General features: G+C 33.0%; 1 protein-coding gene across 14 annotated transcripts in view; it reads left to right on the top strand.

Annotated features, from left to right (window-relative positions):
• The window catches only part of LOC145293199 (uncharacterized), an 806,145-nt gene that overhangs the window by 303,076 nt on the left and 480,640 nt on the right, over positions 1-22,429 (top strand). For 7 of the 14 annotated variants that reach the window (XM_080139708.1, XM_080139707.1, XM_080139703.1 and 4 more), the window contains exon 2: positions 19,652-19,689. The exons of the other annotated variants lie outside the window; for them this stretch is intronic. In XM_080139708.1, the coding sequence (XP_079995834.1) occupies positions 19,660-19,689 (30 nt within the window). In that variant the 5' untranslated portion in view covers positions 19,652-19,659. The remainder of the gene's footprint in view (positions 1-19,651; positions 19,690-22,429) is intronic. 14 annotated transcript variants of the gene reach the window in all.

Raw genomic sequence — 22,429 nt, 5'->3', positions numbered from 1 at the left:
TTTCCAGCAGTCAGGTAAGCAAGATTCGTTAAGGCATTTGTTGTATAACATTGAGAGAACTGGAGCAACCTCAGCAAAGCATTTTTTAATAGCAGATCAGGACCACATGCTTTTGAGATGTCTAGGTTTTTTATGATATCATGCGCCTGAGAAGGAGTGATTTTCAGACCATCTAGTGTGGCGTCTGTCTGCAAAGGAGTCAAGGAGGGAGTGGTTTGCTGGGTCCAATGTGGAGTTTCAGACAAACTGTCTGGCAAGTATGTGAGCCTTCTTGGTTGCCGTGCAAACAACCTCATGATTATTGGATAGTGGGGGAATTATTGATTGCTCATTATTTACTACACTGTTGTAGATTTTCCAGAAATCATAAGTTCTTAATTTCTGTGCTTCGATACGTTTTCTGGTGATTTTAGTATATTCTCTCTTAGCTGTCGCTATAATTTATGCAGCATTGAATTATCATGTTTTATTTTTTATTTATTTTTTTTTCAGGCGTTATTCTAATTTCTCATATTTTCTCTGTTGTATACTCATATCTAGGAGTCTTATAAATGTTCTTTAGTCATTGTAATATCATTTATGAAATAAAGGATATTTTTCTGTGTATAATTTCTCTTATTTATGAACACTGAGCTAACACATTTATCCAGTGTCCCATAAATGGGACGATAATTTTTAACTGTTATAAATTTTCGTAGAACTCTAAAATCTGTAAAATAATCTCTTAAGTGTCCATAGATTCTATTTTCATGAAAAAAAAAAATTTTTACATCCAAAAGTTTCCTTTAATTCGGCCGCTAATGGGTTAAATATATTGTTTCATTTTTATTTTCTCCATTAATGAAAATTGTTGAGGGACCTATCCTCTTTATTATTCATGAATTAAAATAAGAAAGGCTAACAAAATTCTTTGTTTTTTTATTTAAATGTTTTCCATCCAGGTTTTTCTTTTGCTTCCCAACCGTGGTTTAGGCGAAATACTTTCTGGCTTATTTCAAGTACAGAATGCGTGTTATGTAATTGTGATAAGGTTTGTTTATTCAGTCCGTTGCGCTTCACGTCTGTGCCTGAAGTTCATTTGTTCTCAGCTAAATTACAAAATGCAACAGATTATTTAGAGCAAAGCAATGCTAAAGCTTGTGACGGTTTACAATACATGTAGAGAAATGACTAATAGACAGTTTTACAAGTAAAGGTTCTTATGGCAAAAAAATAAAACTGAAAAAAAAGGGGATGCTGAAACAATAAAAGGTTTCAAAATGTTTTAGATTAATAATTTCGACGATTTTGATTACTGTGCTCATCTTAAGTGTTATTCTCGCAAAATTTCGGCTGATATGTAACGTTGTACACATTTTTTTTTCAACCGTGTCGTTATATTTTAATGGACCAACAAGTTGTAAACTCCGTTGCAAAGAAACAGAAGAAAGGAAAAAACACGACTCGTTTCCTTTTTTTTTTTTTTTTTTTTTACAAGAGCCTTTATATCTGGTATTTCCAACAATGCATTTTTTCTAAATACTTAAACAGTTCATTCCTCCTTCTCCGCATGCGTGTGATTTTTCGTCTCTTTTGTGACGTCATCCACGTGTCCCAAATACATGCTTCTTTCATCATGTCTCTGAACACATGTTGCGGTTATTCAAGTGCATCTTTTCAAATTCGACAGAAAGATGACCTGAAGGTCAAAGGTTACATTAGACAAAACTTTAGTCGAAATAATGCAAATTAATAAAAAGTGCATCCTATTAGAAATTTGAATGCAAAATATTTGTCTTTTTACATATTATAATTGAATTTAACTTTTTTTTTTTTTTTCTTTCATACATTACCAAAGTATTATTTTATGGCAAAACGATACAATAGGCACCTGAGAGGAGCAAAGTGTAGTATCTGTTCTTATACTTCACTTCATCTTTTCTGTCCTCAGTCAGTGTATGAGAAATCTCTCTAGATTGAGGCAATGTTCATTTTTGTTACAATCCAAGGTGTGTTTTGGGGAGAGCTGGATTTTCCCACATCTAAAACTTGACACCATTCGAATTGTGCATTTCAGAATACATATCCTTTTCTTGATTAATCCAATTCTCGCGTTGGTTCACCTTAAATTATTCTTATATATATATATATATATATATATATATATATATATATATATATATATATATATAATTATCAAGCCCCTTTAATAATAGTTAAGGGTGGGCACTTTTCATGGAATAATAACTAAAAGGAAGTCAACTAGCGTTTATGCAATGTTCACGACTTCTGTTTGTTCGAACGGTCTAGATTGTTTAATGTATTTTTTTTATTTTTATTTTTTTTTAAATTCAATTTTCACCTCAAACAAGGCACAGTGCCACTTTGAAGCAGGGGGCTACTATCAGGGACTTAATTAGCGGGGTCATTATGAAGGGAGATGAGTAGAAAGGTGTTTGTTAACATTACACTTGAACTTCTGCATATCATTGCAGTTGGGAAAGCAAAATCCCGGAAGGGAGTTCCAAAGACCCGCAGTTCTAGGGAAGAAACTATTGGAGTAAAAGGCTTTCTTGCACCTAGGGATCTCTACTGTAAAGGGATGAGACTTAGTAGCTTGTCGGGTTTGTCGGGGGTAGTTATGTCGGGGAGGTACAAGTGTTTGCAGTTCGTCAGAGCATTCACCATTTAAAGTATTTGTAGAACAGACAGAGGGATGCAACATCTCGTCGATGGGACAGAGGCTGAAGTCTAGATGACAGTTCAGGACCTATCAGGTTGGCGACTCTCTTTTGAACCCTGTCCAGGAGCGAGAGACAAGCAGCAGATGCACCAGCCCAGATGTGACAACAGTACTCCATACATGGGTGAATGGTTGCCTTATAGAGGTATAGGATACTGTCAGGCGTAAGTAGTTTTCTAGCACGGTAGAGGGAGCCAACCTTCCTTGCAGCAGCCTTGACAATGCTCTCAATGTATCTATTCCAGTTCATATTCCCTGTAAACGTTAGGCCGAGAAGTTTAAAAGAAGTATTTTCAGGCAATGTGTTCTTGGCCATTGCTATTGGTGATAGAGAAGGTTTCTTGTAGTTATTGAAGGAAACAAGCTTAGTCTTAGCAGCATTGAATGTGACCAACCATTTTTGTCCCCATTCCACTACGGATTGGAGGTCATCCTCTAGTGTTTCTGCCATTTCCTTGGATATGTGTTCATTTGTTTTCCCCCGAATTCGGTGTTTAATAGTTCTAAATTTCCTTTATTCTCATGGCAATTGTTTGATGGCCCTGAGGTAAAGGCTTAGCAAATGGAGCAGAAGGAGGCTTCTTTTTTTCTTTTTTTTTGTATGATTTAAATTTGTTTTTTATTTACTTGCTGTATCTACCTGGCGTTGCCCGAGATGAAGTGAAACTTTTTCAGTTTCTAAATTTTATTTGTTTAAACAATTTTAAAACTTGTATAGAAAAAGAAATAAAAATTTTAGTTGCAAGGTAGACAACTTTTCTGGTATATTCTTCAATTGAAAATATGAATTATTCTCTTGCTCATTTTGATTTCTCGATTCTTAAAAAAAATCAGTCGTTTAGTGTCAAACTAAGTAATTTTTTTATGTAGCTAATAACATAGTACATCAATAAAAAATGGAAATTGGCTAGTCAGAAATAAACTTTGATTTTTTATTTTAAAGATTATCTGAGTTTGACTTGGAAAATCCAGCAAGATAACGTTATAGATTTATGTACTTTTGTTTACTTGTAACTTTAAATATGAAAGTGTTTCAGCAACATTTTTAGAGGTAAAACTTTAATAAATAAAAAGATTAAAAGGCAAGATCTATTGAATGAGATTATGGTGTTAAATGCATAAATGTTGTGAACTTGAAGGGCCAAGAAGAAATAGTAAGGATAGAAGGTAATTAACAAAAAATTGCTTAAATAGCAAGTACAGAAGTAATGGGCTGACAGGGGCTGCTTCCTTACTTTGTTTCTCTTAATTCTGCTTATTGGTCATAACAACTTTATTCATAACAGAACTCGTCATACAGTCACAGATAGACGCCATAATCACGTTGAAACACCAGTTCTCATTGGATCACCGAAGTTAAGCAACATTGCGCTTGATCACTACCAGATAGGTGACCATTTAAGAATAACAGGCGTTGTATATATAAGAGAATGTCAACATCTCCCTGCAAGAGCTGCAAAAACCTAAGGTCATTATCTCCCCTTACAGAGATAGGGATCGTTTGTGGACTTCATACTCCCATGAAACTTCCTCCTTTGGAGGAAGCTGGTTCAACTCTCCTAGTGTAAATATCGCTTTAGTACAGTACAGTAAACAATGACAGAACAGGATAAATCACCATAGCATGTTATTAGCATTTGGTAGTGAAAACATTCATTCCCCACATTTTTATAAATCTTAATATTTCTTAGTTTGGATCATGCAGGTTCAATTTTCAATGAAGGCGTCAGTCAAAATACAATTGCAAACTACTTAGGACTTCTACTCAGTCATGGCTGACGGAACAAGAGCATACTATATTCGTATATTTAATAAGGGTTCTGTTTGAAATTCCGTGCAGATTTCCGAGTACAACAGAAAGATTCAAGTGTTTGACAAATTACACCCGAAGAAGGTCGGAGGTTATATAGACCAAAACGTTGTGAAAATAACATTCAAGATGAGAACAGTAGTCCAAAGAATATGTTTAATTGAAGAATGTATGAGAAGAGTTGTTTCCCTTACAACTAAAATTGTTTTTCTTTTTCTGTGTGTATTGACTAAAACGTTGTGAAAATGACGCTCAAGATGAGAACAGTAGTCCGAAGAATTCAAATAATATGAATAATGAATCCTCATCTCAAAAATTCAGAAACCTCATCATCGAACCATATCTCTTTGATAATAAATCATAAATCTATTTTTAGTAATCAGACAAAAAGAGCTTACATCTATTCACATTTGTACAAGTAATCCATTTGCTTTCAGCATGGACATTCCATTATCAATTCGCTAAGTTGATATCTGTTTGTATGTCCATGTAGTTTCAGTTCCATAATTTCTGGCACAATTTCAATTAGATTCTCAGCAAGTCATCCTTAGGAATTCATCAAGGACTGATTGTGCGCATATCTAAGGTCTCGCCATTTCTGACTTGATAGCAACCATATTTTCAACAAATGCTATGGTAATCCATAGGATATTTTTGAAGTCTATTATACTAAGCTGTATTGTTCGTATAGCTAAGGCTTCAGCCATTTCACCTGGCTCTCTAGTCAGGAATTGCGTAAAACTATTTTTGGTCAAGAGTAATTGATTTTCTTTCCCAAAATAAACTGTAAAAATAATACAGAGGTGTATGACTGGCTTAATGGATAATGTCACAGATGATGGAATGAACCATGCCAAGTTTAAATCCAATCAGTCCTCCTCCTGTGGTCATTTTTTTTTTATAGAAATCGCTACAGACAAGGCATGAAGTCACTTGATGCTAGCCAATAAAAAAGTAAATACCACTTCAAAGTCCTAAGCTAGCAAATGATAAGTGTTAGATGGATAGATTCTAACCCAGAAAGCAGTAATTTTTCTCTCTTTGTCAGAAACGTTGCTTATTGACGAAAGAACCAAATTAAGGAAGTTGCATGGTTGCTTTTTATTCTCTCATATTTTTATTGTCATCAAAATTGGTGGAATCGTCCATTATTTTTTTTTTTTTTTTTTTTAATCAAATCGATTGCTCACTTGCTCTAGTTAGACTCACCTTCAGTCTACCGGGAAGAAGCTTTAAATACCTCGCCGCAGTGACTTAGTCCACAATACATTGTAGTCTACATTGCACTGTAGAGAATCTACTGTTGATTTTACAGAATTATCTGTAAATAACGATTGGAATTAAACTTTAACATGAAAAAGTCAAGTATCATGATTCAGTTGTGTTGTAAACAGAAACATTCATTTCGAACGCACCTTGTCTTATCAAACAAGCAACTGTTGATTTTATGAAATTTTTTTTACATAATCACTTGAATTAAAATTGAACGTACAAAAGAAAGGAACAATCAGAATATCATATTGATAATGAAATGCTTTCTCTCATGTTGGTTTGATTTGTGAAACATTTTTGTTTTAATTTTCTTATCACTTTTTTTTGCTGGGGATGGGACATTCTATCGGATACCAAACATTCTCCCATTAGTTTAGTTACTCCAACTGAGAGTTTTAAGATTCTAACCGTCCCTTTAAGTGCTATTGTTTGTATTTCTTTTACACTTTGTTCACCGGGTATATTCGCTAGATAGTTTTTGAAATTCTTTTTCATTAACCTGGTTGCTCCTATAATGACTGGTATGATTCATACCTTAAGATTCCAGTTTCTTTTCATGTTGTACATAAGTCGTTGGTATTTTATTTTTTCCCTCTCTGCTCTGTTTAGGCCAGCATCATTAGGGACGCTTACTTCAACTAGGGTTGCCACTTTCTCCCTCTTGTTCCATATCACTATGTCAGGCTTAAATAGCCCCGTTTTCTAGGCATGTAACTGTGGGAATTTCGTAGTCATAGTCAATCGTCCGTGTGAAGTTAGTAGTTCCAAGTGAAATGAATTATAATGTCATCAGTGTAGTGGAGACATGCTTGTTCTCTGTGTGGATCTGTGCATTAGTTTTGTGATCGTTTTTGTTGTATGTGCTTTCAGCCAGTTGTTGGGGCAGAATAACGTGCTCCTATGTGTCAGGTCTGAACAAAAAAAAAACTGGAAAAGTGAGAGAAAAAATAATACATTCGCAGTAAAAAAGTAGTTACACATTTTTAGAAGACATTTATTTTTAATATAATTTAAAGATAATTAGAAAACTTTTAAATATCAGGAAAATGATAAAATCATTTTATTTACTTTTGTTGGTATTATGAGTCCAATATTTCGCTAAAAATAGCTTCATCAGGATGATTTTATCATTTTCTTGATTTTTAAAGTTTTCTAATTTATCGTTAAATTCTATTAAAAATAAGTGTGTAACTACTTCTTTTACTTCATATTTCGGCTCAAAACTGGAGCGACGCACACGTTAAATAACAGGACAAAACGTACATTTAAATTTTTCTTCTCCGAGGAATTACCTCCTCCATAACAACAAAATGAAGAGGAAAAAAGAAAACTAAAAAAAAACTACGGACTGGACTTATTACCCTGATGAGGCTATTTTTAGCGAAATATTGGACTTATAACACCAACAAAAGTAAATAAAATGATTTTCTCATTTTCCTGACATTTAAAGATTTCTAATTTATATTTAAATTCTAATACATTTGATTTTATATTAAGTACAAAATATTGGAACACCCTTTTTTTAAAAAAAAATATGCAGAAATGTATATTTTCTATACTTCTGATTGGCTGAAAGATTTTGATTAGTATAATGAGGGATGCAGGAAACGGTAGCAATTCTAAAATTTCCTTGCCTCTGTAGCTTTTCATTTGAGTTTAGACATCAAATATTACATAAATCTGGATCGTATATCCTTTAAAAATATTAAGATTTATTGGATACTAGCTTGGTTTCCGGCGTTGCCCAGGTGTTTGGAGGTGTGTGTGGAGCAAAAATAAAAAAAAGTGGTAGTAGGCAGACAGGCAGGCTTGAACCTGTATTGCAAAGGAGGAAAAGAATGTGAAAAAAAGTGACGTCTTTGCCGTTGCGTCCATTGCCAAACCTGAAGTGTCGAAAGTTTAAATTAAGGCTAGTCAATCGAAAAGAGGGGATAACTTTCGAAAATATCGGCGAAAAAAGCGACCCCTCCTTGTAGAAAAGTGCCCAGTTAAGGGTGAAGGAATTTTTTAGCCAATTTTTCAATATTTGTCATCCGAAGGGTCGAGCTTCAAAACCATATCGATCTCGTGAAAATCCGTCGCCTCTGTCGAAAGTTTTAGACAGACATACAAACATACATACATACATTTAAACAGACAGATGAGATTTATATTATAGATAATTTATGTGTACGTATTTATTTTGCCTCCCCATGGGACAGGGTTAGACACCAGGGTCATTTTTTTTAATGTGGAGAAAGGAACAAAAATAAAAAATTGTTTCAGTCGTGAAGGATTTCCCCTCCATTGACAGAGAACAAGAAATTGAAGTGTAACATCTGAAGGACAGATATTACACTTTGATCTTGGCCCGAAGCCCAAGGCAAAACCCTTCTCATATGAATAATGAATTTATAGGCAAACCAGAATTAATAAACTCTGAGCACTTTTTAAAAAAAGCGAGCTGTGATACCTGTGCTATTATGCATGTAAAAAATAACGTTTTCGCCAACAAATGCAGAAATATTTTTATCCTTTCCCTCTCTTTATTTATAATTATTTAAAAAAAAAAAAACACTTTTTTATTAGCAGCAACAATCAGTAAATAACACTCGTCCTTTATTTTAATTGGATTGTGTTATTTTTAACACTTTTTTTCCTGTCGCCATTTTCTGTTCTAATTTTTGATTGGTCAATCTGAGTTGGTCATCACCATGAAATTGAATGAACTAAATTTGTTCTCTTAACGAAAATATGTTCTATTGCAAAGAAAAGATTTGAACAGTTGTTAAACTTTTAATTGGTTTTTATCTGAACATCATCCTTTATTTTTTAATTACTATGATTATTTTTTTTTTACATTTTTAGTTGTATGTTTATAGAAATCTTGCTGGCCAATACAGTTTAGTTTCATTGTTTTATTCTATAAGTAATTTGCTGACATTACCCCTGAAATAATAGAAAATAATATATATATATATATATATAATTTTTTTGATTCATCCAGCCTTGACAGACGTGTTTCAAATATTATCTCTAGTACTTTTCTTTTAATGATTTGGAATTCATTCCATTTGCGCTTTTTTCCAAGGAACTCTGCCTTTTAGATGATTTTGGACCATTTGGAATTTACCCAGTGGATTGAAATTTTAAATTCGACCGTTTTGGATTTTACCATTTTTGGATTTTTACCCTTCACCAGACTATCCATTCATGTGAAATCTTTTTATTATTTTTCTTTTGCCTCCTGTTCCTCTTACCTCACCCTTTTTTTAACCAAGTAAGATCTTTGACTTACTTGTAGTTTCATTAAATACTTTTATATGCAAAATCCGATCCCGCATTTTGCTAATTCCTGCCCTCTGATGAGAAGGAGAGTATTTCTTCGAAACTCCGTGGATTAAGGACTATCCACTTATCTTGGGCTTCCTTTTTTAAAATTAAATATGTTTTTAACTCTTTTTCAAGATGTCTTTTAACATATTTTATTAATCATTTGTTCATATTATAAGCTCTATTTCCTTTTCGGTTTTATTGAGCTTTTTATATCTGGCTGAGTTTATTTTACTTGTAAATATTAACTCTTTAATATTTATAATATATTTTTAGTTTACCATTTTGATTACCTTAGTAAACTTATTGTAACTTTTATTTTTATATTATATATATATATATATGATAAAAATAATGGAAATAGTATTCCGACAAAATAGAGAAAATAAAAAAGGAACAAACCGTATTATGTGTTCACCAACGTTTCGTCTTTATTTCGAGACTTCCTCTGGGTGAATGAGATTAAGAAACCAAAAAATATACCAGTACAAAAAATATTTGAAAAAGTTTCACGTGCACAGTGTGACGCAGTTCAACGGAAAAATTGATGTTGGAAATTCAAAAAGGAAGGGGGGCTGGCGCTGTTAAAGAGAAAGGAAATTTTAGTGACGTCATATAGTCGTTAATTTAATTTTAAAACTATGAACGCAAGTTTATATTCTTATTGGGAAAAAGATATATCTGTTGAAATTTAAATATAAGTTTGTAACAGGAATGAAATTAGTGTTTTTTATGTAATTTATTGATTGAGATTATGTGTTAATTATTACAGGGGGCGTTTGAATGGTGTGAGAAAGTTAACCTGTGTCCACAGTTAAATAATGTTCTTTTAATAACAGTTTACTTATTAATGGCGCTATGTTATAGAAACCTCCACGTTGTTTAATAGTGCTTGAAATTGCGATAAGCGCAGATTCAAGGAGTCTCCGGCGCGGTTTATTTGAAATGAATTTAACTACTTTTGCTTGTTTAAAATCAAAGGTGTGGTTATGTTGCAATGTATGAGAGAATAATGCACTTAGAGAATTGCTATTTTTTATATCTCTTTTGTGTTCATTGAGCCTTTTTTCCAATTTACGCTGAGTTTCACCAACGTATTTATGATGGCAATTATGGCAAGGAATAGTATATATACCTCCATCGGAAACTGGTTTGTTATAGAGATGTTTCGTGGTTTTTAATATATGTCTTATGGTTAGTGATGTTGTTTGTACGATAGGAATTTTTAGTTTGTTTAGTGTGTTATAAATTATTGTATTATTGGTGTGTGTAGGTAAAAGAAGATGTCTGTTTATGAGAGAAAGGTCTGGTGTGTATGATGTTTTATTATTATTTATTCTGGAAAATATTTGTGTGGCTTTTCTCTTAGCATTCAATATGAAATATGTCGGATATTGCAAGGTTTTCAAAATGTTTGTAAGGTATTTGAATTCTTCGTCCAGATATTCAGGACTGCAAATTCTGAAAGCGCGTAAGAAGAAACCAATTATCATTCCTGTTTTTATTTTATTGTTATGGTGTGAATAGAAATGTATGTAATCGTTTTTGTGTGTAGTTTTGCGGTGAACTTTGAAGGATAGTTTATTATTGGATTTTATTATGAGTATGTCAAGAAAAGGTAATGAGTTATTATTTTCTGTTTCATAGGTAAACTTTATGGAAGGTTCGACTGAGTTTAATTTGTCTGTAATGATATTTATGCGCGTATTTTCAGGAAGAAAAATTAAGATGTCGTCAATGTATCTGAAATACTCTGTGTTTGGAGGTAATCTGAATTTGAAAGGACCAGATTCTAGGAATTCTAAGAAAAGGCAAGCTAATACTCCACTAAGAGGGTTACCCATAGGAAGACCAAAATTTTGTTTATAGAAATTGTTATTGAAATGAAAGTAAGTCATGTTAGTTATAAGTCTAATGATTTTTATAAGAGTGTCGGGAGGAAAAGGTAAGCTAATGTTAGATTTTTTTAAATGTTTAAGGAGTAGATTCAAGCATTTTTTAATGGGGACATTAGTATATAATGATGTTATATCTAAGCTGTGAATAGTTTTGTTTTGCACGTTAATATTTTTTATTTTGTTCAGTAAATCTCCGGAGTTCTTTATGTGGGAGGTGCTGATAGTACCCAGTAGTGGAGTCAAAACGTTGGATATGGCACGTGCAATTTTGTGTGTGGCACTACCGATGCCGGATATTATAGGGCGCATAGGGATGTCTGGTTTGTGAATTTTTGGCAGGCCATATAGTGATGGAACATTGGGGTGGTATTCAATGTATGACATCCAAGTTTTGTTGTATTTTATAAGTTTTTTATAAGATTGGTTGAAATTCTCAACACTTCGATTTACTGTCTTTAAATCAGTTTTGGTGTAAGTGTTGCTGTCTGCCAACAATGTGGAAATTTTTTCCAGGTATTCATCTTTTTCCATTAATACTATACCACCACCTTTATCAGCTGGTGATATAATCAAGTTCTTGTTATTCGCTAGGTGTTTCAAAGCATCTATGTATCTCTTAGGAAGTACAGTTTCATATGGATGAGTAACTGCAACAGAAATTACACCCTGTATGAAACCTTTTTGAAAATCCGTATCTTCATGTTTGTAATTCTTCAAAATTGCGTCGGTGGTAATATTTGAATGTATGCCAGTTGCGAATTATTACATTACAGACAAATTAAACTCAGTCGAACCTTCCATAAAGTTTACCTATGAAACAGAAAATAATAACTCATTACCTTTTCTTGACATACTCATAATAAAATCCAATAATAAACTATCCTTCAAAGTTCACCGCAAAACTACACACAAAAACGATTACATACATTTCTATTCACACCATAACAATAAAATAAAAACAGGAATGATAATTGGTTTCTTCTTACGCGCTTTCAGAATTTGCAGTCCTGAATATCTGGACGAAGAATTCAAATACCTTACAAACATTTTGAAAACCTTGCAATATCCGACATATTTCATATTGAATGCTAAGAGAAAAGCCACACAAATATTTTCCAGAATAAATAATAATAAAACATCATACACACCAGACCTTTCTCTCATAAACAGACATCTTCTTTTACCTACACACACCAATAATACAATAATTTATAACACACTAAACAAACTAAAAATTCCTATCGTACAAACAACATCACTAACCATAAGACATATATTAAAAACCACGAAACATCTCTATAACAAACCAGTTTCCGATGGAGGTATATATACTATTCCTTGCCATAATTGCCATCATAAATACGTTGGTGAAACTCAGCGTAAATTGGAAAAAAGGCTCAATGAACACAAAAGAGATATAAAAAATAGCAATTCTCTAAGTGCATTATTCTCTCATACATTGCAACATAACCACACCTTTGATTTTAAACAAGCAAAAGTAGTTAAATTCATTTCAAATAAACCGCGCCGGAGACTCCTTGAATCTGCGCTTATCGCAATTTCAAGCACTATTAAACAACGTGGAGGTTTCTATAACATAGCGCCATTAATAAGTAAACTGTTATTAAAAGAACATTATTTAACTGTGGACACAGGTTAACTTTCTCACACCATTCAAACGCCCCCTGTAATAATTAACACATAATCTCAATCAATAAATTACATAAAAAACACTAATTTCATTCCTGTTACAAACTTATATTTAAATTTCAACAGATATATCTTTTTCCCAATAAGAATATAAACTTGCGTTCATAGTTTTAAAATTAAATTAACGACTATATGACGTCACTAAAATTTCCTTTCTCTTTAACAGCGCCAGCCCCCCTTCCTTTTTGAATTTCCAACATCAATTTTTCCGTTTCTCTTAAATAGAACTGCGTCACACTGTGCACGTGAAACTTTTTCAAATATTTTTTGTACTGGTATATTTTTTGGTTTCTTAATCTCATTCACCCAGAGGAAGTCTCGAAATAAAGACGAAACGTTGGTGAACACATAATACGGTTTGTTCCTTTTTTATTTTCTCTCTCTCTCTCTCTCTCTCTATATATATATATATATATATATATATATATATATATATATATATATATATGACGGTCATTCCAAAAGTATAGCCTATTTTTTAACTCAAAAGTTGAAAAGCTATGAAGACAAGAATGGTACCATTAAAACCAGCAATTTTTTTTGTTCTTGATTTATTTTTCTATGTAGTCATCTCTATTCTCAATGCAATTTCGTCAGGAATTCAATGACACTTCCCTGCTTCTGATGCACGACCATGACAGGGGTTGCTTACTTAGTCTCGCATTGTCAATATCTGCAACAGAGAAATGAAACTTTCAGATCATAAATGCATAAGTTCAGTCATCATAACAACGCAATTTGCAATAGTCTCTGATCCATTCGGGCGGAATAAAAATAAGAGGCATTATTTTTGGAACGCTCCTTGTATATAGCATTTATATATAAGAAAATGTTGTGGGCGAAACATATTTTTGATTTTATCTTTTGTAGGGTATATCAAGCTTTTTTATTAAGGTGGAAACTTTCTAATATCGAAACAATACTTATTCTATTTACTTCTTTACAAGGTCAAGAGTTAAGTTAACAGAACAGGGCCAGAAAGAAACCGAAGTCGTTCACCTTTTGTCTGACTGATCGTCAAGAACATATCCTCTACTCGTGCAGACTTATTATAAACGATTTGTTCTGTGCAATTGAGTACAAGCTGCTATTTTATTCATTGTTGGCAGAAATTGTGGCTTCATGCATTCAGCGATAAACATAACATTCTGGAAGTACACAAAGCAACACCAAAATCATGTTTCGGTCTGGTTGCCTGACGATCACTCAAGATGTAAAACCATTCGTCATGACCAATTATACAAAAAGTATTCAATTATATTTATGAGCATTAATAGTCAAAGTTTTATGGTTAAAGCCCGATGCATGCTAATTTTTTTTAACAACAAAGCATATACAAGCAATAGAATATTACATTCTAATAATCACTTCATTGATTTTTTTTAGAAACCTATATAACTTTGCAGACAGTATCATCTACACAAGAACAACCAATGTATATATATTATCAACTAAATTAAAAAGATGAGGAATGAAAGTTAAATAGAACTTTATTATATCATCAGATCAATAAGGAACGTAAATGAGAGCAAAATGAAAAAAAAGAACCTATTTAGACCATTTCAAAGTTAAACGTTTAATTCATGAATTGCTCCTTTTAACCGAGTAGAGGTTTTACTATCTTGATAGGTTTGCTTTATTAAAGGTAATATTCTTTTTCAAGTTCATTTAATATATATATATATATATATATATATATATATATATATATATATATATATATATATATATATGATTGATCATACATGCAAGTTTTTTAAAGATAACTCTAGAATTATCTAGTGTTTTTATAAATAATAATAACAATAATATAAATTAATTTATTACAATATAGGTATAGAATTTACTATATGAGTATAGGTAAATAATAATAGGCATATTTATAAATCTTAAAATATTATTTTAGATTGTTTAAAAAATGCATCTAAAAAAAAAAAACTTGCCTGTCGTTTTTTTCTCATATTTATTTCTTTCTAATCGTAAAAAAAAGGGCCATGAAGGTCGGAAAGTTATATTGAAAAGTCAATGTCCCAGAGAGGGGGCACTTTGACCCTGCAAAACATATTGGGGGAAGCCCCGTCGTCATTCGTCGGAAGAGGCGCCTCAGGCGATTAACAATAAACTAACCCTCTTCTCAAAAGGAGAGCGCAAGGCCTGGAAGCGTGGACCTCCTCTAAGTACACAAGACCATTATTACACCACAATCAACAGGGAACATATCATTACAGGAATTGTCTAATCTTTTGATTTTAGGACCCAGGGCTAAAAAGCCAAAAATATGTCTGTTGTGTATGTAGTCAAAAGTGATGATTTAATTTGTTCTGCATCTGTCCTTACTGTAGACGGAAAGAGTATTGCCTCAAATTCGTAGCAGCAGGACATTTGAACCAATTAAATGTTCTTACTCCAACTGATATGTCAATTATAGCACTGTTGAATGATCCCGAGATCAACTGAACATTGAATGCCATTTTATTTGTCGTGAAAAGAAACGTATATGCCAAAGCAGCTTGAATAAAGATTGAAAGAAAGCGAAACAAAGCGTTTCCTAACTGATAGCAAACGCAAATGCAGGAACAATGTTTCACATGGGACTTGACTATACATTGAAATTAAAGAGCTATTCTAGCAACACCTATCGAATCAACACACGTAGCAAAAGTCTTCTGTCAGTAACAGAAAACTGGTCCCTTATATACATCTTGTTTAACCGCAAGAATCACTTAAGGATTTCACTCTTATTTTGATACAACCATAACTACGATGAGGATCTCCATTATTTTCGCCCAAACTAGAAATATTTTTAAATTTCCAATGACTATGGGCAAATAGCTCCACTGCCTTGTGGATGCTTTGATAAAGGCTAAGAGAGTAAACCATGACAAAAAATCTGGTTTGGAGTCCCGTTGCCAAGGCTACTGGAAAAATAGTAGGATCTTTCTACGGCTCCAGTAGATATCTCACTCCTGATGCAATTCTTTACCTATATAAAAGCCAGGTGCAGCCAATGATGAAGTACTGTTGCCACATCTAGAAGCAGCTTATCCTGCCTTGACAGAGTTCAAAATAGACAGCTTAGTGGTAGATGCAACCTCTTTCCCACAGAAGAGATGTTGCGAGCCTGTTTCTGCTTTATCATTATTTTCATGGCAAGTGCTCGTCTGAGCTTCAATCTATGGTACCCCGTTGTCAAACTTTCACGAAAAACACTCGTCTAGCCAAAGCCACTGTCAATAATTTCCCACACTCTTTATCTGTGCCTAAACCTAAACGTAGATTCCATGCACAAAGCTTCTATCTTGGAACTGCATACCTGTGGAACTCTCTTCCGTTTGCCTGCTTTCCAGCTGACTACAATTGGATTGTTTTCAAGTCCAATGCAGAGAGAGGGACGCTATTAACTGGACAAGCCTAAGTCTCCTTATCACCCACCCAGGCCTGCAATTGGAAACGCAACTCCAGCTTACACTTTATAGCCACAGCAGACGATGCAGTACACCAGACTAGATGCAGAACATCATTGCCTCATTGTACAGAAGGTTGCTATCATCAATTAACTGCAAATGGTTTTAAAGAACCCTAAATATCTTGCCTGTGTTTTCATTTTATCTGAGAGTATCGTGTCCACCAATATCGCCTCGATAAGATTTGCTTCACTTAATTCTGCATATCCACAACATAACATGCAAGTTATTCATTTCTAAGTATGACTGAAAACAATGCCGAGATAAGCAGAGAGCATATACAGCACCTGGTATTCTAGGTCATAAAAATCGTTTTTATCAAAATGCTTATCCATCACACTTAGATAGTCGGGACACACACATTGTATGCAGAGGAAACAAACACGAGGGAAGAATTCAACTTGCTTTTTTTCAGTTGAAACAACATATTTATTTACAGGTACTCACAGAATAGCACTTTGTCTCTTATTCAAAAATCTTCTCATACTCTAATGTACTTAACAAGACTCTGCTGGTTCGAACATCTGATACTGTCTTTGTCTGACCATGTCTAGGACATGTCTTTCTCTATTGCTCTCAGACCATATGTGCAACACATCTATTTTTTTTTTGTCTCTCTTAAGCCACGTTTTTCTTTTTTTCATAATATTTTTCTTTCCTTTTTTCCTCGGTGTGACGTCACCTCATACACGGTCCAATCCTTTGCATACGTTTATTGCCGTACAGCTACTGCTGCTGCCATATGCGAGTCAACGCTCTGTTACAAGACAAATGATTTGACACGTAACATTATACCTATACTTATACTTGGGCCGTTTTACAGAATTATTAGTAAGAACAATTTTTAAAGAATTTCCTTTTTTTTTTTCAAATTTTCTTATTTTGTTATTGCTGGGGATAGGGCATCCTACCGGATGCCAAACATTCACCTCACTATCTCATACATTCCAACTGAGAGATCTTTTACAGATTCTTACCGTCCATTTAAGTGCAATTGTTTATATTTCTTTTGTATTTGGTTCGCCCGGTTATATTTGTGAGGTAGTTTTTAAGAATTTTTCCTTTTCGTTTATGAGTCCAGTTGCTCCTATAATTACTGGAATAATAGCGATCTTTCTAAGATTTCACTTTCTTTTTCATGTTGTTCATAAGACCTTGGTTTTTCGTTATCTTTTTCCTCTCAGCTTTGTTTAAGCCAGCATCATTAGAGACACTGCTAAGGTTGATTCTTTCTCCTTGTCCTACATCACTATTTCAGGCTTAATAGCTCCGTTATTTATATATATATAAAAGGCAAAAGCGGTGCATGCGTTTTTGTATGTCCATGAAAGGCTTGGGGGGGGGCTCTCAACCACGTTACTATTTTTTAAAAAGACTTTCCTTATACTTCTTAGATTATAATATCTAAGATTTGCGAATGAACATCATCTCTACATTTTGATCGACTTTTATAAAATTCCCTCTATTTCATCTTTTCACGTGTTTATTCGTTTTTTTCGTATAAAACCGAAATCAATCAGAGCGAAGTAGGCCACTTGGTTTCCGGCTGGGACCTCCAGAAACGCGATTAGCTTTGATCAATGCTGGGAAAACTCTTCATTTCAAACAATTGCTATTCATTTAGAGAGCTCCCCCTTTTTGGGGGAAGCTGGTTTTCTCCAACATCGTGGGGAAGCAAAATACGGTAGAAACTGGCCTGCAGCCAACCTTCATTTCTGCGCCTGCGTGATTCTTAACTTATTCACTTCAAGTCAACTTTTTAATTGTTAATTTCGAACGCTTTTCACTTCCTCTCGTGTTGTAGCATAGCGGTAAGATCACAGCTTTTCTTTCACTTTCTTTTCTGCCTTTGCGTCACGGGTTCGAGCCTGCCTGCCAACACATTTTTTCCCCAAACACCCAGGTAACGCCAAGAACCCCCGCTAATGATCTCCTATAAGTCGAGTGCATTGATACATAACATTATATGACCTATGTAAGTACTTAGACTGTTCTGCAGAATTATTAATAATAAGCAAAACATTTCCTCATATATATAATAAATTGCATGCGTTTTCTCACTCAATCTAAAATGTATATGAATCACATTTTTTATAGATTTATCCTCTTGCTTGTAATGAGATCTGTTATTGGATCTAGTTGGCTTAGAATAAATCACTTTTTGTTTAATTGCAACCAGGTGCAAACCATTGTTTTATGATTTCGATGATTTTATCAAGCATCACCCATTTTCTTCAAATAAAGTGTTTCATTTGTGTAACGTTACACACGTTTATACATGTGCTAACATGTAGGGACCCTACCCGTTGTAGGCTCCATCGCAAGGAACATAAGAAAGGAAGAAAGAAGAAATTCAACTCGCTGTTTAAAGTTTAAACAAAATACCGTTCTTCCTCCTTCTTCTGCCACGCGTGACTTCTCATCGCGGCTGTGACGTCACCCACGTGTTTCTAACATGATCCTCGGTTTGTGTACGCATTCTTCTTTTTTTTTATAATTTTTTTTTTTTTTACCTTGCCGTGACGTATTCTCGCACACAATTTGCACACAGCTGCCATACGCGCGTATGTGCTGTTACATTTTTGTTGTAGTTTGGAAAGCCATTATTAACATGCGTTTGTTACTCTATCGGAGAAATCGGTTGAAAGCTAATAATTTATTAAATATTTACATCTTTGTTTTGTTTTTTGGTCATAGTCAGTTAACTTATTTCCTAACTTCCGGCGTGGCTGTTACCAAAAGCGATGACAGGGCAAATCAGTTTCTTCACTTTTTTCTCCCCAGCCTATATCTCCCCTGTGTATGTACTCTTTTTTTATCACGTTTTTTCAATTGTTCTTTTTATTTCATAATCATTAAACATTTTGGGTTTTTTTCAGTCTTATTTTTATTAATAATTATTAAGATAAGTTTTACTTTTTTAAAAGAATTATTGAAAACACTTTTACATATCTTTTAAAACTATTTTGGAAATAGTATGTATTAAATACGTTTTCTATATGTTTGAAATTTTGTTATTTGGATTTCAATAATTTATTTTTATTTCAATAATTTAGTTTTTATACTTGCATAAGCATATACTTATATAAATTCAAATAAAAAAAAACTTGTATTTTTAAATTAAAAAAACGTATTTTTATAATTCCATAAACATTTCTTATAAAATTTCAAATAAATAAACACTATTTTATTCTTAAATTTTGTTATTAAAAGTGCAGATTAAGATGAATTGTGTTATTTTTACCTGTATAATTTCATTAATTTCTATTGTATATTTTTCAATAATGCCCTCTTCAATCAGTTCACAATAGAAATACTGAAGAACAATAAAAGTGAAGGAACTGATTTGCCTTGTCATCGCTTCCGGTAGCAACCAGGCCGGAAGTTAGAAAGTACGTTAGCTGACTATAACCTGTTTGCTTTTTAACTTTCAATATCTTAATTGTGCTCTTTTCTTTTTCAGGTAAGTGTATGGGGAATTGCAATCAAATTGGTCATCAGGTATGAGCAGTTTTATTATTTAAATTATAATGAAAAAGTAACATTGTTCGGTCTATGTTCAAGGAAGATAATTTCAGAAACCTCAATGCTATTCAATATATTGCAATGGAAGATGTCTGAAATGCTACCTTCCTGTGGTTAAAGGCTGTAAAAATTGGTAGATAAGCTACAAAACAGAGGGTTTTGTTGCTAAATGAGTCATGGGCATTTATGTCGAGAAGGTACAAGTGAAATGAGTTCAGCAGAGTGCATTTAATTAAAGTATTTGTAAAACGGGAACAGGGATGCAACATCACGACGATGGAATAGGGGTTGGAGCTTGTTTGATAGTGCAGAACTTATTAAATGCAAATGTTTGCATGTGCGAGCATGATATATCTTAGCATATCATCTGAAGAAAATGGTATAATAAAATTATGGGGTGTTCGTTCATGCCTGACCTGCAAAGAATGGAAATATGTCACAAAGTTTAACAAGGTTTTTTTAATATAGATCCACAGAATATTGTGATAAGTGTTTCAGTATGAACAGGTATGGTATAATAAATTATGGGGTTTATCTATTTTATTTTTACTTTCATCATATTTTGCTTTGGTTTTGATACCCCTAAATTCGAAGCTATCTCTTTAAAACCCTTTCTTTTCATAACCTATCATACTTTCATAAATCAGAGTCCATTTTCTGTAGGCTGTTTTTGAACCCAGTCAACGTCGGGTACTTTTGCTAGTAAAGATATAAAATAAGAATTTTCAATTAACTTGTAATTAAAGATAGAAAGAAACTTAAATCTTAATGTATGTGTATATATATATATGTGTATGTATATATATATGTGTATGTATATATATATATGTGTATGTATATATATTAGGGTAGGTCGATTTTGGCATTATGACTAGGTCTATGCAGAGAAAGTTGTTAAATAGCATTCAGAATAACAACACAAAATACTTTTTTTCTAAAACTCCATCGTTTTTTGCTAAAATGAATTTAAACATTGAAAAACTCAATAAGCTGCGTCTATGTCGCAGGGTGCCGGTGTTAAATCAAAGAATAAGCATGTCATATTCATGCCGGTTTTGAAGAAAACATATGAAGGGAGTATAAACAATACGTTTTTTCTTTTGTTTGTAATATCTATTTTATCTTTAGAAAACTAATTGAGTGTCGATATAAAAAGACACCCTGCAAAATATTTCATTTAAAATGAATTAAACAACTAATAAACCATGGCTTTATTTTATCCGGTTAATATTTCTGTCTACACTGCCAAGTAATCGGCTTCATTTTCGTGTTCACACGTGTGTTTACTTTGTTAATCGGAGCTTAATTCAAATATAGAAATTATTACATTTTGCATTTTATATCTTAGCAAACTTTTATTATTTCTTTTTTGATATTTACCAATTTTTCCAAATTTTAAATTTAATTCATAATTTCCTTTGTTTAATTTCTTACCATATCATAAAATATGTATTTTGCAGATATTTTTCTAACCATGAGTCAGAAACGAACTATTTCTACACAATTTGTGGGCACACCTTTTCCATTAAATACAACAGAATCCCTATTTTCCGTCAGATTATTCAATATGGTTATTACATGGAGAATTCTCGCCCAAAGTTAAATAAATTTGCCCTTTCAAAATTAATGGCAAATGATGTTAAAGATATTTGGAAGGCAGTAAATTCCAGTTTGCCCCTATTAACTGATAAATGGATTGTACACAAATTGCAGGACACCTGCTTTAAAAAAACTATGCAAATAAATAGAAACGTTTTATCCGCATATGCCAAAAGTCTTCTGGTCAATTACAAATTGACAAATTATTTGATATTTCATCTTGTTTGTGTGACCTGCCAATTGCAAGTTGTCATGCCAAAAATATTAAATGCAAAAAAGAAAATTGTCAGTCAAAGCATATTGTCTGTACCTGTCCTATGAAAAAAAGGTTAGTTTATTCTATTTTTTTAAATTTCTCTTGTTTGTTTGAAAAAAACTTTTTAATGAAAATTATAGACATCTTAAATTAAATTAATTTCCATACTTGTAAACCAGTGAGAAAAGAAATTAAAATTTTTTTACGTGAAATAGAATTTATTTCTAAGATAAGCGTAGATTAGAATAAACATTTGTCGAATTTTCTAATTCAGGTTCCTGTGGGGGAGAGAGTATTTGAAGGACCAAAGAAATAAAATAGAACTCGAAGGCAATTTTCAATTGAGACCTGTTGATAAAGCTGCAGTCGCAAAATCTAAAAAGTTAACGTTAGGAGAAAAGCAAGTTGATTCACCCCCCCCCGCCTATTGCTTCAACATCCCATGACAAGAATATCATTCTGACATCAGAAAATAGTGATGGAACAGATGAAAGTTTTGAACCAGAGGAAGAATGTAAGAATATTTACAGCCTGATAAAAATTCCTCGTTATGCCATTGAACTCATCAGAGGTGATGTCTCATCAAACCTAGGTGCAAGTCTTGCAAATGCTTTTCTTTTGGATCTACAGGCTGCGGGCCTTCTAAAATCAAATATTGATTTAAGGAAATTTGTTTTCTTGATAAATCCAAAATTGACAGAGAAAAAGAAAGATAAAAAAAATAATGCCTATCAAAAACATAATCAAAAAATTAGAAATCTTGTCTGCATTGGTGATGATGGGAAACACGATAAAGACACTTTATTTTACATTGAAATTGTCGATGAAAAAGGAAACAAAAATCGAAGAAAAGCTAAAGGA

The sequence above is a fragment of the Euprymna scolopes genome, chromosome 14 (genome assembly GCF_053919585.1).
Source record: "Euprymna scolopes isolate OS-2025 chromosome 14, ASM5391958v1, whole genome shotgun sequence".
In the NCBI taxonomy this organism is placed as follows: Eukaryota; Metazoa; Mollusca; class Cephalopoda; order Sepiida; family Sepiolidae; genus Euprymna; species Euprymna scolopes.
This window is presented reverse-complemented; position numbering and strand designations above follow the sequence as displayed.